Here is a 14102-nt window from a genome sequence, read left to right on the forward strand (position 1 = left end):
ATTAGCCTTAAAGTCACACTGAAATTATTTCATTTGATTGGATGAGTTTAGATGGGCAGTGTGGTGGTTAGCACTGTCACCTCACAGCGAGAAGGTCGCATGTTCAAACCCCGGTAGCCCCAACCTTTCTGTATGGAGTTTGCATGTTCTGCGTGGGTTCTCTCCGGGTGACCCTAAATTGTCCTTCAGCATGAGTGGTTGTTTGTCTTTGTGTGGCCCTGTGATGGACTGGCAACTTGTCCAGGGTGTACCCCGCCTTTTGCCCGATGTCAGCTGGGATTGGCTCCAGCCCCCCTGTGACCCTGTACACAAGATAACGATGGATGGATGAATTTATCTATATTCCCCCCTCCAAGTGCAAGATGAATCATCAGAAATATTTGACTACTACAGTCGGGAAACTTAAAGGAAGGGATTTTTATATAGAAATACTTAACTAAGACATCCCAAGAGATAGCAGAACAATTAACACAGAGATGGAGATGGAAAGGAATTTAAAATACTTAATATGGTACAAAGGATAATTTCTCTTGTTTGAGATGAATACTATTTGTAAATGGTCTCTGCCAAAAAACACAGATCAAAAATTGGAAAATATATTTTGTATTCCACTGTGTCTTTCCCACCATTTTCAAGTCAAAACTCTGACTAGTTCAAAAAAGACAGCTTGGATAATATCATCTTTCTGTGCTCATGGACACTTACAGGTGTAGAAATAGTCCCCCAAGGTATAATGTAGTCCTCACCTCCAATGTAATGTGCTGGGCAACAGCAGGACACAGAACAGGACAGCAGAACCCAAGAAATTGATCACAAATGATCAATAAAATAAAAATAACATTGATCAACAGACTTCACCATCAGTGTTGTTGCAATGGACGTTTTGCAACGTTACTATTATAAGATAAAGACCTTTTTTGAAATTTTTTGAATTGAACATGTTTAACCCATATTGTAAATATCAGTTACAACCCAGACACTGTTTACACTATTTAGGGCCTCTACCATAGTTAGTTTCTGTGGTTCATCTCGAGAGCTTTTCTCTGAAGGACGTCACCTATAGTAATGACATTGTTATTATTGGGAAATCTTAAATTCACAAATCAAATTATTTGAAAGTGAAACCTAAGTTCTGTGTATTTTACAATGACTTTCTTTCTTTTACAAAAGCCCATAATGTCATGAAAATGAAAAATGTTTGAAAACGTTTTAGGATAATAGCAGAATATAATTTGCATAAAAAGCCCTAGCCTTTTCCTTCTTTTTTAAAATGAATTCATTTAATTTCCTTTTCTCTTTCTAGTTTGATTTAGCTTTTTTTTTTACTTTTGATATGCACTTGATCCTTTTTGTCGTATGTGAAAACTCAAACCCATGTTGTTTATTCTTCAATAGTAATAAAATTAAATAATGAAAGTTTCTGTGGTGTTCAGCGCCACCTAGTGTCGTTAAATAAAACACAACACTTCAAGTATAGCTGTCCTACAAAATCCCTGAAGGACCGCTCAGTTTGAAATATGTAATTATCCGATTAATATTCTAATTAAACACGCACCTTTCGATACACAGTATGCCGTATTAATGTATTTTCATAAATTGGTAATAATGTTGCATTTTGTTGTCGTCCCAGTCCCGAGTAAGTGGTCGTCCAGCTGTTCGCCTGATCAGAATGATTATCAGTTGCTCCGGTTGTGGTTAGCGGTTGGCTAGCTAGCTAAACTGGGTACCCGTCTGTGAGTTTGCTGAGAGTTGACAGCTATAATTTGTGTTTTATCCGTAGCTGTGTGCCGAAAACAATCGCCACGATGTTCGAGGAGGCTAGCGAAATGTTTGACAACATGTTTAAATCTTCGTTCCCCCTCACCTTCATTGTGTTTATCCCCGCGGTGCTGATCCTGGTGTCACCGCTCCCGGCCGAGGCGGCACATGAATTCACGGTGTATCGCATGCAGCAGTACGACCTGCAGGGGCAGCCGTACGGTAAGTCAGCTGGGTCTCTGTTTTATCACACAGGAAAACATATAAGCTCTACTGCATATACCTGACCAGCAAATACATTGGTCTCCAGCAGCTAACTGAAGTTAGCCTTGTTGTCGTCTCCAGCTAGCTTAAGTAACATGTCAATGACAGCATGCAGGGGAGCTAGCTGCTAACGTAGCTTAGCGTGATAGTGGGCAGTGTCAAGCTAGCTCATTTCCCAGAAGCAAATCAGGATCATTACTCCTTAAAATTAAATCTTAGTGTCATTATTAAGTGTGCATCCTCTTAATTCATTGCCCATTTCAGTATTGCCAGTATTAATACATCTAATACATATAAATACATCATTAGAGTAGCAACATTGCAAAAAAGACATCTAACTTGAACGGGAAAGATAATTAACACATACTTAGTTCACCAGTCTGCGTAACAGTTTTTACATAAAATAAAATGATCAATTGGTAGATTGCTTTGTGGGCTTTTAAATAGTGTATAACCCTGTGAGTGACATATGTGAGAATTGAGCTTTGTAATCTATAATCCCCACAATCTACACAGTGAAACAAGGGGTTGAAATTCTAATGTGGATACAACACTGGTAGCAATTTTCAGAAGTAGTAATAGCTATTTTTCTGCCAAATTTGATGAAATATCCACCAGACTTGACTAATATATCAACCAAACCTTTCTTGAGGGGTTTGTCAAGTACTTGAGTGTGGTTTCAGCCTCAGCGTCAGTTTGTCAATAAATGGGCATTTGATCCAATTTAGTCTCTGTTTACCAGCTCTAGTGCTCTAACAGCTGGATCCGTAAATCTTGTCCTTTCCTGTTGACATTGCAGACAGGTGTCATTGTATCATATTTGATGGTCAGCGTGTCTATTTACCCTCAGGTACCAGGAATGCCATCCTGAACACAGAGGCCCGTACTGTGGAGGCGGAGGTACTAAGTCGCCGCTGTGTCATCATGCGGCTGGCAGACTTCTCCTATGAAGAGTACCAGAAAGCCCTGCGCCAGTCAGCTGGGGCTGTGGTCATAATCTTGCCGAAGAATATGTCTGCTGTGCCCCAGGACATAGTGCAGGTAATAACACACTTTTAATGTCACACATCAGTGTCTTGTGCTGTGTCCCATTTCGTCCTCTTCAACTGTTTACACACTGATTGTGTGTTCAGGGGAAATGCAGTGGTGTCACAGTGCAAAACTTTGCTTTCACTACCCACATGCTAAAGAGGATAATGAACAGTACAAGGTGGTGATGCAACATTGAAGTGGTTGTGATCTACAGGTATACAACACAGCAAAGAAAAATATGGCTGTCCACATTCTAGTTGTCAGTCACGAGGAGCATCCCTTAATTCTGCTACGTTATTTTGAGGTTACTGAGCTGTGCCCTTCACCACAATCACACAGACAACCACAAGCTTATCTGTTTGGGGTTGAATCTGCTTGTGTTGCCTGCTTTGCTGAAGAGCACCTCAACAGTGCTCAACAACAGAGGCAAGGATTGTTCCCACCCACAGTTTATTTGACTGTGCCGTCCCTCTGATCAGTATTATCCTAAATGTTTTAGTGTACAATGTCCTTCTTTTGTAACCCTTTACAGAGATTGACTGTTATCTCCTGAAGCACAGTGTGCAAGTTATGACTAATTAGACTTCATGCTTTATGAGTGGATTATTCATCTTTCTGGAAAGCAGAAGTAGTTGACATTAGATAAATTACTCATTTGGTTACATAACTAATTTCCATTTTTGGTGAGTTATTGTAGAGACAGATTTTTGTCAGTGTTACAGAAAAGCTCTCTTAAGTTGTAACTCTGTTTCTCCCATCTCCCATCCCTTACATTCCTCTTTAAACATGAGCACTACTGAACCTGCAGGGATGAAGGAATTAAATCAGATTTCACTTGTAATCCAGCAGCATCTCATGGTAACAAATGCATATTCCCCTCTGTTTATCCTGTGCAGCAGTTCATGGAACTGGAGCCGGAGATGTTGGCTACTGAGACCATCGTCCCCGTCTACTTTGCCATGGAGGACGATGAGCTGCTGTCCATCTACACCCAAACCTTGACCTCCTCCTCCTCACAGGGTGCCTTATCAGCAGCTGAAGGTAGAAAGTCATCCCCTCTCCTCTAGTCTGGACTTGCCGTTTGTCTACCTGCTTGTTTTAAACACAGAAATTTAACACATTTTTATGATTAAAAAGCATGGTCTTCTACAGAGAGGGAAGATGGCATGTGGGGGATGATTTCCCTGAATTACCTGAAAATATACAGGTCCCCAAGTTCTAATTTTAGGTTTTCTGATGTTTTCTGTAGTGCTGCTGCATACGGCCACTGCCAACGGCTTCCAGATGGTCACCAGTGGAGCACAGAGTAAAGCTGTCAGTGACTGGGCCATCACCAGTTTAGAGGTGAGAGGCCGAACTGTAATCTGAAGACAGCTGCAACTGAATCAACTACTTGAAACACACAGACCTTGATAAAGTGGCACAATCATGTAACAAAACAAATTCAGTCACAAGTAAGATTAGAAAGGCTTTACAAGGTGTTATTGCAAGTGAAGGATTCCAAACTGAGTTTTCTGATACTAGCAGTTTGTCTGTACACAGAAATACCCTCATAAGCACCAGACAGAGGGTTGCAGGATAATGTTATAGTAACATCAGGCAGAACGGTGGCTTTGATACTTGAAATTGATACTTGAAACTGATGGTACTGCATTAACACAAACTGGGGCTTGGTTTCTACAGGTTGCCCAGGTAAATCATGGTAGTTGGGACATTGATAACTAGACCTTTTGAGGCTTTTTTTTGTGGCTTTTTGCCCAGTAGTATACTACTAATTTACAAGAGGTTATTTACATTGCAGTTTGACTGAGCTTTGTTTTTAAAGAAGGGGTTTTACATATGAGCCCTGTCTCCAAAAAATCAAGGAACCACTCGTGAGGTGGAAGAAGAGAAGCTTGAAGCTATGGCAGTCAGTCGTGTGTTGTTAGTCTAGGGGGGTGTTGTGTGTTCTGCCTGCTGGTTTAGTGCACAATGGGCGTTTCCTGCACTCGTGGGTAAGCATAAATCCCAGAACAAAAAATGTTTGTGTGGACTTAAAGCCTGGAATTTGAAACCTAGACGGAGTTACACACACTATCTAGGCTGGTGGCCTGACGGGACTTAAAATTGCTCGGTGCTAAGTTTTCCTTTCAGTGTTTCTCTCAAGGTCAAATATGAATTATAAATATGAGTCTTCAACCCTCAACAAGGAGATTTTTAATGCTCAGTGTGAGAGCATGTGAATCAACTGTTCATTCATTCAGACTTTACAGGAATTGGTTGACACAGTGTTTTCTGTCCCCTTGTTTTCCCATAAGAGTTCGTGAAGGGATTTGGACAGCTTTGATCGTTGTTTGAGGATAATTTTAGATCAAACAATTTGAGTCAGGAAGGGAGCAGAACAAAACAGAAGTGAAGTGTTAGTTCAGGACTTTCTAATCTGAGCTTTGTGTCAAAACCAGAAGGAAAAAGTGGTTTAGTCACACTGCAGTGGATTAGGAGACAGACAAGGTTTTTCCTCAGATCTGTGGTCAGGAGGTCGACTGTGACTGCAGCTCTGCCAGCATGAAGTAAAATACATACAGTGCCATCGCGTTAGCTGAATCTAATGCTTTAGCCATTCTGTTTCTGCCTTATGTTTTATTTAACTTGTCTTATGGCTCTGTTTTTATTCACCAGGGTCGTCTAGCTGGTGTCGGAGGAGAGGACCTGCCCACCATTGTCGTGGTTGCTCACTACGACTCCTTTGGTGTTGCACCAGTATGTTCACTGCGTCTTTGTCTCCTACAAATAAGCCCCGGAAATATTTTGCGGGCAAATATCTGTAGTATTTGACGGCTTATTTTGTCCCCAAGTTGATTAGTCAGACATGGTGTCCAAAAACTCAAACTTTATACAGTAGTAGTTCAGGACAGTAATGCCACACAACTGTGAGTGAAACAAGAGCAGGCCAGGAAAGGAATCTGACTGTGTTGTTGTTTCCAGTGGCTGTCGTACGGAGCAGACTCAAACGGCAGTGGAGTGTCCATGTTACTAGAGCTGGCTCGTCTCTTCTCGAAACTTTACACCTACAAGAGGACACACGCTGGGTGAGTAAAGATGCCACCACTCACATTTAGACTGCTTTTGGGTAATTTTGTGCCTCAAATAGCTAATAACAGTTAATATAAATTTTTAAAGCTGCATAAAAATCACAAATTTCTATAATATATTTACATACTTACATCAACACTTCAGTGAAGTTCTATGCTGCACACTCATGGTATGCATTGTATATGTGATGAAGTAGTATTGATTACTGACCTGAGTGGTTCATTTGAACACAAGATAAAGTCTATTTGTTATGTCTGTGACGTTTGTTGTGGTTAGTGTCCTGCTCCAAATGCTTTGTGAGAACTGGACTGAACATTATCTGTGCACTATGTGCTGGCATTAAGAATCACATTGGACTGTGTTAAACACTTAAAGCGGTCAATAATACGCTAAAGGCTCGTTCTTATGTCTAAATGTGCTTAACAGTAGCCGAGCGGAAGGACTCTTGTCTTACAGAGTGGTTAGAAGAGGAGTAATGGACTTTACTGTAAATTCTCTAAGACAAAGTCATTTTTGTAGGTTCAAATCTGCATTGCTCCCTTGATTTGCCTGTCATTTGAAGAAATGCCTTGTGATATGTTTCCCACAGACACTAACATTCACTTATTACCACTCTAGTCTGTGCATTCTTGTTGCACACATTGACCTTCATCAGGTTCCTCCGGGCTATATTCGTTGTATATTTGACTCATTTGTGAATCATGTTGTGTTTTCAGGTACAACCTGCTGTTTTTTGTGTCTGGTGGGGGGAAGTTTAACTACCAGGGCACCAAACGTTGGCTGGAGGACAATCTGGACCATACAGGTACTGTTCAGTAGTCTTACACAAAGCATACAGAAGGGAGTGGAAGTATTTATTTTAATTTAAAATTAAGTACATTCTAAGACCAATTTATTCTCAAACCATGCTGAGGTAAAAAATAAATAAATAGTTTAATGGAACTAGTCCTAGTTTTTTCTCTGCTTACAATTTTTGGCCATATCTGTGTTTAATAAAATGTCATGAGCCTTTTTTCCATATTTTATAATTAATTATTACTTTCTCCTTGACGTGCATACCTTTCCCTCCCTTTCTCCATAGACTCCAGTTTGCTACAGGACAACGTAGCCTTTGTATTGTGTCTGGACACTCTGGGGAACGGAGACTCTTTGCACCTCCATGTGTCCAAACCTCCTAAAGAGGGAACCCCTCAGTTTTCTCTGCTCAAGGAGCTGGAGCTGGTAAGAACCCAAAGGCCATTGAGTCACTTCAGTTACTGAATCTTTCAAGCTTGGACGGACAAAAACATGTCAGAACACGCTCTTATTTGGCAGCAGATGAATAGATCTATATTAATAATCTCATAACCTATGTAGAAATGCAATCTGTGCAAACGCAGCGGTATCACCCATTAATGTTGCAGTCTTTCTTAAGCCACTTCATGTGTCGGTTGCAAAAAGGAACACGTGCTTAACGAATACCAACGGAAACAGAGTTGTAACAATTAGTTGATTTAAAAAAAAGTGTCAAACCCGGTTTTACAGTTGTCCTGGAGCCTATATCCATTTTTTTTAAAGCTTTTATTGATATAAGCAGCTTGAATCAATTTCACTCTACTTTAACTGTTAAACCCAGAGAATTTGTTAGATTATAGCCTATAATTCAGAGTTATATTACTGTCTCTCATTTCCTCTCAGGTGGTTGCTAATCAGTACCCAGAGGTCAAGTTCTCCATGGTCCACAAGAAAATCAACCTGGCAGACGACATGCTGGCCTGGGAGCATGAGCGCTTCGGGATCCGCCGGCTGCCAGCCTTCACGTTGTCCCATTTGCCCTCCCACCGCTTGGCGCAGCGCTCCAGCATCATGGACGTGCGGTCAGTGTCCCCCTCCTCTCGCCACGGAGCGGGAGAGCCCCCTGCTGGGTGGGTTAATTACTGCAAGTCTCTGAATCAACGAAAGAAAAGAGTTTCCATCCTAGCTGCCAGTCCTTTTATTCATGTCATCTGTGTTGCCATGGAACTGTCCCTCTCCACCTCTTCTGACCCACTGTGCTCTGTCACATCACGTTAAATCCCTTTGTAAACCTTTTATGGAAAAACAGGAGTGTTGTTACCAGTGCATAGCTCACATCATTCATGACTGTATTTATGTACTTTTGTCAGACGTGGAATGAGCGTGTGAAGTTTTGAAGCCTTTTTGTCCTCTTTTCCACTCTCCATTCCTGAATCTCGAATTTCGCTTTCGTTTGTTAGTAAACCATTCATCTGTTCTGTGTCACTGTTTCACTCTATCACTTGATTTATTATTTGCTCAGTCTTTCTGCATTTCAGCCCATCTGAGTAGAAATGGATGCTCTGTGAACGGTTTCTCCTCTCTCCCTTGTTCCCCTTGCTGGTTTCCCTTCTGACGTTTCAGAGTTTTCCACCGTCTCTAACTGTCTGCACACTTTTGTTCGTGTCTTACAGGCCTCATGTAGATGTGAAGAAACTCAACAGGAACACCAAGGTGGTGGCAGAGGCACTGGCCAGGGTCATCTACAACCTCACTGAAAAGGTAAACTCACAGATGGAGAAAATGCATCGAGACTGGATACTGTGTCTGCTTTATGCCTGTGATGTGACATTTCTGTTCATGTACTCTGCTGCACAGGGGGCTCCTGGAGACCTGCAGATCTTCACTGAACAGATGGTAGGTCACTGAACTCTGCTGCCTTGAGTCTGATCCCCCAGTAAGACCACCTCAGTGATGTAGGTTAAATCATTTGCAGTTGAAGGTACTTGGTAATCATGTGAACTACAGCTGCAGAGTTAAGTCTCTGTCCCAGGGATGGCTACAAACAGTTGAAACTTTTTTGACATTGTTCAAATCTTCTCTTACTGAAATATTAATAATGATTGTCTCCCATCGTCTATTTCTAAATTAGTCCCCTCTGTGTCGTCGAAACTGTCGAAACTCTTGTTTGTTTCAGTGACGCAAACGAAATCATCTCAGGTCTGGTTGCATTTAACTGAAACTGACACTGACTCACACAGTACAATATTTATGACCGATAACTGCCAGCAACTCAACCCTAATGTCATTCTTATGAGCGAACAGTGGGAACAGATGTCTAAAGTACACTTAAGTAAAATTGCACATTTAGTACATTTGTTGTGAAATCTAACAGCAAAGCTTCCATGTTACTCCAGACTGTGTGCTCATGCCTGCACCACACGCCTCTGTTGTAATGCAGTGTGTTCTCTTGCCACGTCAGCAGGTTCAGGAGGAGCAGCTATCAGCGGTGGTGGACTGGCTCACAGCACAGCCCCGAGCCGCTCAGCTGGTGGACAAAGACAGCAGCGTGGTGTCCACTCTGGAGTATCACCTCGGACACTACCTTAAGGATGTCAAGAGACACTATGTCAAAGCTGACAAAAGGTAAAGGAATGGGTGGAGGTGGACATAAAACAGTTTGTTAGAACAAGAATAAGCATACAGATAAAAGAGTTAGTACAGCTGGTAAATACCTGACTTGGTGAAATTAGTCATATTAGGGTGCTTTCACACCTGCCTCATTTAGTTCGGTTGAATCGCACTAGAGTTCCTTTTCCCCCTTGGTGCAGTTTGTTTGGGCAGGTGTCAATGCAGCATTCGCACTCTGGTGCGCACCAAAAGCGGACCAAACAAGCGTACCGGGTCTCGGTACGCTTGTTTGGTCCACTTTCAATCGAACTCTGGTGTGGTTCGCTTGTGGTGTGAAAGCAAACAAACCAAACACAGGATTTTATGATAGCAGAGATGTGATCTGAGCATTATTTCCAAAGCTAAACCACTAATAAATCCATCGTCTGACCGCGAAATGCGTTCAGTGATCTTATAATTGATCTGTATAAGCTGCTATGTTTATGAAAATCATTTTACAAGGTATAGCCTACTTGTCAGCGCGGGTATTTCCCTGATTAATAGGTTAAAATCTGTTAAAAAAGAGGGCAAGTAGTATTCCATTTACCCTGTCAGTTCATTAAGTCCATAAAACATGGGTGACAGTGATACCACAGTATACTATAGGCGAATAAGCCCTGAATTATTACTGTACATGTCCTGTTTTTACGTTATTATTCATTCATTACTAATAATGCTTATAATAAATTATTACATCATGAGCTGTTGGCGATACAGATCAGAAGCATTAAAGGGCTGCACAAACGTCTCAGTCACCGGAGTCTGTGGAGCAACTTACCTGAGAAAATTATGCTAAAACTGTATTTTAAATGCAGTGTGTCATTTAGCCATCTTTCCATCTGATGTAACATAGTCTTTATAAAATCAGAATATCGTGTATTCTGTGCCTTGATTTGTTTTCTGTCATGAATTAAACCAGTGACGACAGAATTTAGATGAGTAAATGGCCTTTCTCTCTCTCACTATCTGATTTCTTTTTTCTTTTTCTTTTTTTTTTGACGTGATGTCAAAGTAATATCTTTTTTTTTATTTAATTTTTTTTTACTTTCTTGTCAGGGATCCAGAGTTTGTATTCTACGACCAGCTGAAGCAGACTATGAATGCTTACAGGTACGCTAAAATGAGCTCCTCTTCTTCCTCTGAGATGCTTTAGTGCAGTTCATACTGATTTATTGTGGCTTTGTCAAAGCTCTCGGCTGTGGAGTCGTGAGGCCAACTCATTTGCTTACAATAAATCCTCAGTTTTATTTATGACTTATTAGTCTATACTAGTAAGGGACGAAATCTAAACATTAAAAAAGCCATCACATAATGTCAGTGTTTGACTGTGTTTTTCTTTTAATAATCCCTCTCTTTAACTCTCTGATTCTCTTTCTACCTCTCAGAGTGAAACCTGCTATTTTTGACTTGTTGCTGGCCGTCTGCATTGCAGCCTACTTAGGGATGATGTATCTGGCTATCCAGGTAAGTCACTGGGTTCATGCAGTAGTCTGTAGTCCCTTTCAGACATGCACCGCATTAATAAATAAATGTGTTGTCAGTTTTATATGTTTAAAGCGGCTCTTACCCATGTTTACAATTTTACAAATAGAAATGAAACCTAATGTCATGTGGACATTTATTGCATTATTATTAACTTCAGCAAGGACATTTCTTCAGTATTCCACGGGCTGTGTGCGTGCAGATGTTTTGTGGGTCTGGAAATATGAAATGAACACCGTCTCTTGTCTTGTGTTCCTTTTACAGAACTTCGGAGTCCTGTACAGCGTTGTCCGCAGAATCACCCAACCCAAGACAAAGACCCATTAAGGTGCACAATGCTGTTTTTTTGTTTGTTTTGTTTTTTTTCTCAGATCCCATCTTTTTCCTCAAATCAAGAAACTTTAGCCGGTAAGAACACAGAAGCTGGGCCGAGCTGCTGTTTTCATGATGTTTTTTAAACCACCAGAATCACTTCCGTTTCCTTCATCCTGATCCACAAACTATGATGTCAGATCTTGTCCTGCTGCCAGCTTAATCAATTTGGTCTCATGGACCAGAACAATCAGGAATCATTTTTCACTCTCCCTGTCTTTATCAACACAGATGTCTTGTCATTCATTTGTGATAATCCCTTGCGTTGGAAGTATTTCATTATTTGACTCTTCTGAGGGATGTAAAGCATTTGTCCACCATGCCTCTGACATCTAGATGAGATTAAGTGAGAGTTTGTGATGTTGCTGTACCGCTGATCGCTCTTCGTTCCTCCGCTCGGTCTACTGTATGAGTGATCATTCTGCCAAACAGACGTCACGTGTTGTCTCAGGCAGCTACAGGGAGAAACTGACCACACAGAGTTTAATCCAGCTATTTCTTTTGTCAAGAGATGTGTTCACCAACCTTTGTTAAAGGATAAGTTCACATTTTTTCAGTCTGTCTTAATACAACACTCACATTCCCATAAAAAAATGTTGATTTATTGGTGACTATTCTTTCTCTCCATACTGACTGTGAAGGGACCCCCCACCTCTGAGTAAAGTCTTGGTAGGAAACTCCACACACAGAGCTCATCAAGGAAACACTGTCCTTGAAAGCAAATAGAGGAAATTTCATACTAAAAAGACTAAACATTAATATTTTTCCACCTGGACCATATTTTCCCATGTTTTAGCCTCTTACGAATGAGGACAGTTTTTAGAATTGATGCAGTTTTGAGCGAGCACACTGCAATCAACATCAAAGTACGTCCACTAAAGTGCTTGTTTTTGCCACTGACAGGCTTAGATTGTTATAAAACTGTCTGTGACAACATTATGGAAAGGATCCCTACAGAGAGAGACCTTTTTTTTTTAAAGAGTAAGACCCTTTATTTTTTTTTTTTAACTGAAAACAGCCGCTTTATGGCTCTATTGGAAGCCACCAAATTCTCTTGACAAAAACTGTAATTTTACCTCTGTGGGTCCACAGCTGCCTCTTTGTGTTATTGTGTGTCTTTGTCTTTAACACAAACAACAAACACAAAAGTCAGACAATAACACTGTTCTGCGCGGTAGAATTTGTTTTTGTCAAGGGAGTCTGGTGCCTTTGAACAGTGAGATATAGCGACTGTTTATGCTTAAACAAGACTCTCTAAACTCTCTAAAGAAGGTCTGTCCCTATAGGGATCCTTTCCATAATGTTGTCCGACACTTGTGGAAACAACCTGAGCTTGTCGGTGGCAAAAACAGTGCACTTCAGTGGATGTATTTTGACGGGGCACAATTGCCCGCAAGGATTACATTGCAGCCCTGTTAAGCTGCTGCCAACTGCAGCGATCTTACTCAATACTGGACCAGTTAAAAAAAATGTTGTCCCAATTAGTCATTATAAGCAAAAACCTGGGAAAATGTTTTTTCTGTTGAAATGTGGTGGTGCTAGAAAGGGAGATCCTCAGAGCCAGTATGGATAGGAGGAATGATCAGTGGCCAGTAACTTTCAGTGTACATATGGGAATATTGTGACAAGACAGACAGAGAAATCTTCTCTTTTTAATGCTCAGTGAAAATGACTCCGAACACAAATATCGTTTACGGATAAGACGAGTTGTCTAAATAAAATGTGAAGTAGTGTTTAGATTATCCTGATTCTGTTGCCTTGGTAGTGAATTTATTAAAAGAAACAGTCAGTCGAACGGAAGTAAATCATTGCCAAAAAATTATTGTATGCATTAATCTGCCCATTTAATACATATAGTTATAGAAGTTTAAAACAAATTTCTACTTGAAAGTTTCCTTCTTGCTTTTTGTGTCACCTTTTTCTGTAGCTGAGGTTTGTTTCCTGTTGCTGTGTGACCTGGTCTGTCTTATTTTTAAACCCTGAAATGATTAAAAAGTCACGCACATCATCTGAAAGCTTACGTTAAAGGTCACATGCAACCTACATGTTTAATTTTTTACCTAATCAGAGCATGTGCGTAAAGAGGCAACCCATCATAAGACATGATGATAAAACTCCCCCTTTACTGCTTTTTTATCAGTAGTGCTGAATTTGACCTTTTGCCGACTGTAGCAATAACATGATTTGACTTAATTTTTAAAGCTGTCAAGATTTTTGTCAAGCCTGCACTGCAGTATTTATACACTAGTTGTCTTAAAATGGGCAATAACACAAAGGGTGTTGGTTTAAATGGGGAAAATATCTTAAACACACCTAGAATATTAATTGGTAAGATATTGGTGTGTAAAACGAATACTGCATTGTTTCCTTGACCTGTGCTCTGCCCTGGTCTTGCCTTTGTTGTGGGTGAATTGTGTGTGTGTTTGCCATTTTGTATTTTCCATGTGTAACTGCATCATGTGACCTCGCACCCGGTAACAACAGGATTTTTTAAAAATTTACCAACACGAGGGAAATACTGTGTGGTACATATGAATTTTTAATTTATTGAAGCAGTTTCATTTGTGCACTGAAATGATGAACTCTCCTCTGGTCTGAACTCTGTTTCACCTCATCCACACTTGATCTTTGCAATGAAAATGATGCCAGTTGAGAGGAAAAAAAACAACACGAAATTAAAAGAAATCACAATGAACACG

General features: G+C 40.6%; 2 protein-coding genes across 6 annotated transcripts in view; both read left to right on the top strand.

The window, feature by feature from the left end:
• The window catches only part of faf1 (Fas (TNFRSF6) associated factor 1), a 1021784-nt gene that overhangs the window by 185154 nt on the left and 822528 nt on the right, over window positions 1-14102 (top strand). The gene's annotated exons all lie outside the window — the stretch shown is intronic.
• On the top strand, window positions 1690-14098 carry ncln (nicalin). 5 transcript variants are annotated; one of them, XM_046048854.1, is made up of 15 exons: window positions 1690-1980; window positions 2873-3063; window positions 3951-4095; window positions 4304-4398; window positions 5713-5793; window positions 6019-6122; window positions 6843-6931; window positions 7208-7347; window positions 7804-7982; window positions 8574-8661; window positions 8758-8796; window positions 9362-9525; window positions 10606-10659; window positions 10935-11013; window positions 11296-14098. In XM_046048854.1, the coding sequence occupies exons 1-15, from the start codon at window positions 1806-1808 to the stop codon at window positions 11356-11358; spliced, it is 1686 nt and encodes a 561-aa protein (XP_045904810.1). In that variant the 5' UTR covers window positions 1690-1805; the 3' UTR covers window positions 11359-14098. The 5 variants fall into 5 exon arrangements, with proteins under 5 accessions (XP_045904810.1, XP_045904812.1, XP_045904809.1 ...); XM_046048856.1 differs by having other exon boundaries at window positions 9365-9525; XM_046048853.1 differs by having other exon boundaries at window positions 3954-4095; window positions 7804-8030.

Source organism: Micropterus dolomieu, linkage group LG05 (assembly GCF_021292245.1).
Source record: "Micropterus dolomieu isolate WLL.071019.BEF.003 ecotype Adirondacks linkage group LG05, ASM2129224v1, whole genome shotgun sequence".
NCBI lineage: Eukaryota > Metazoa > Chordata > Actinopteri > Centrarchiformes > Centrarchidae > Micropterus > Micropterus dolomieu.

Excerpts from the sequence above, each read along its gene's own strand:
- ncln (XM_046048851.1), top strand. The coding sequence starts at position 1,806 with ATGTTCGAGGAGGCTAGCGAAATGTTTGACAACATGTTTAAATCTTCG. Across the intron at positions 4,399-5,712 it reads GGGCCATCACCAGTTTAGAG|GGTCGTCTAGCTGGTGTCGG; the intron begins GTGAGAGGCCGA and ends TTTATTCACCAG. Across the intron at positions 9,526-10,605 it reads TATGTCAAAGCTGACAAAAG|GGATCCAGAGTTTGTATTCT; the intron begins GTAAAGGAATGG and ends CTTTCTTGTCAG.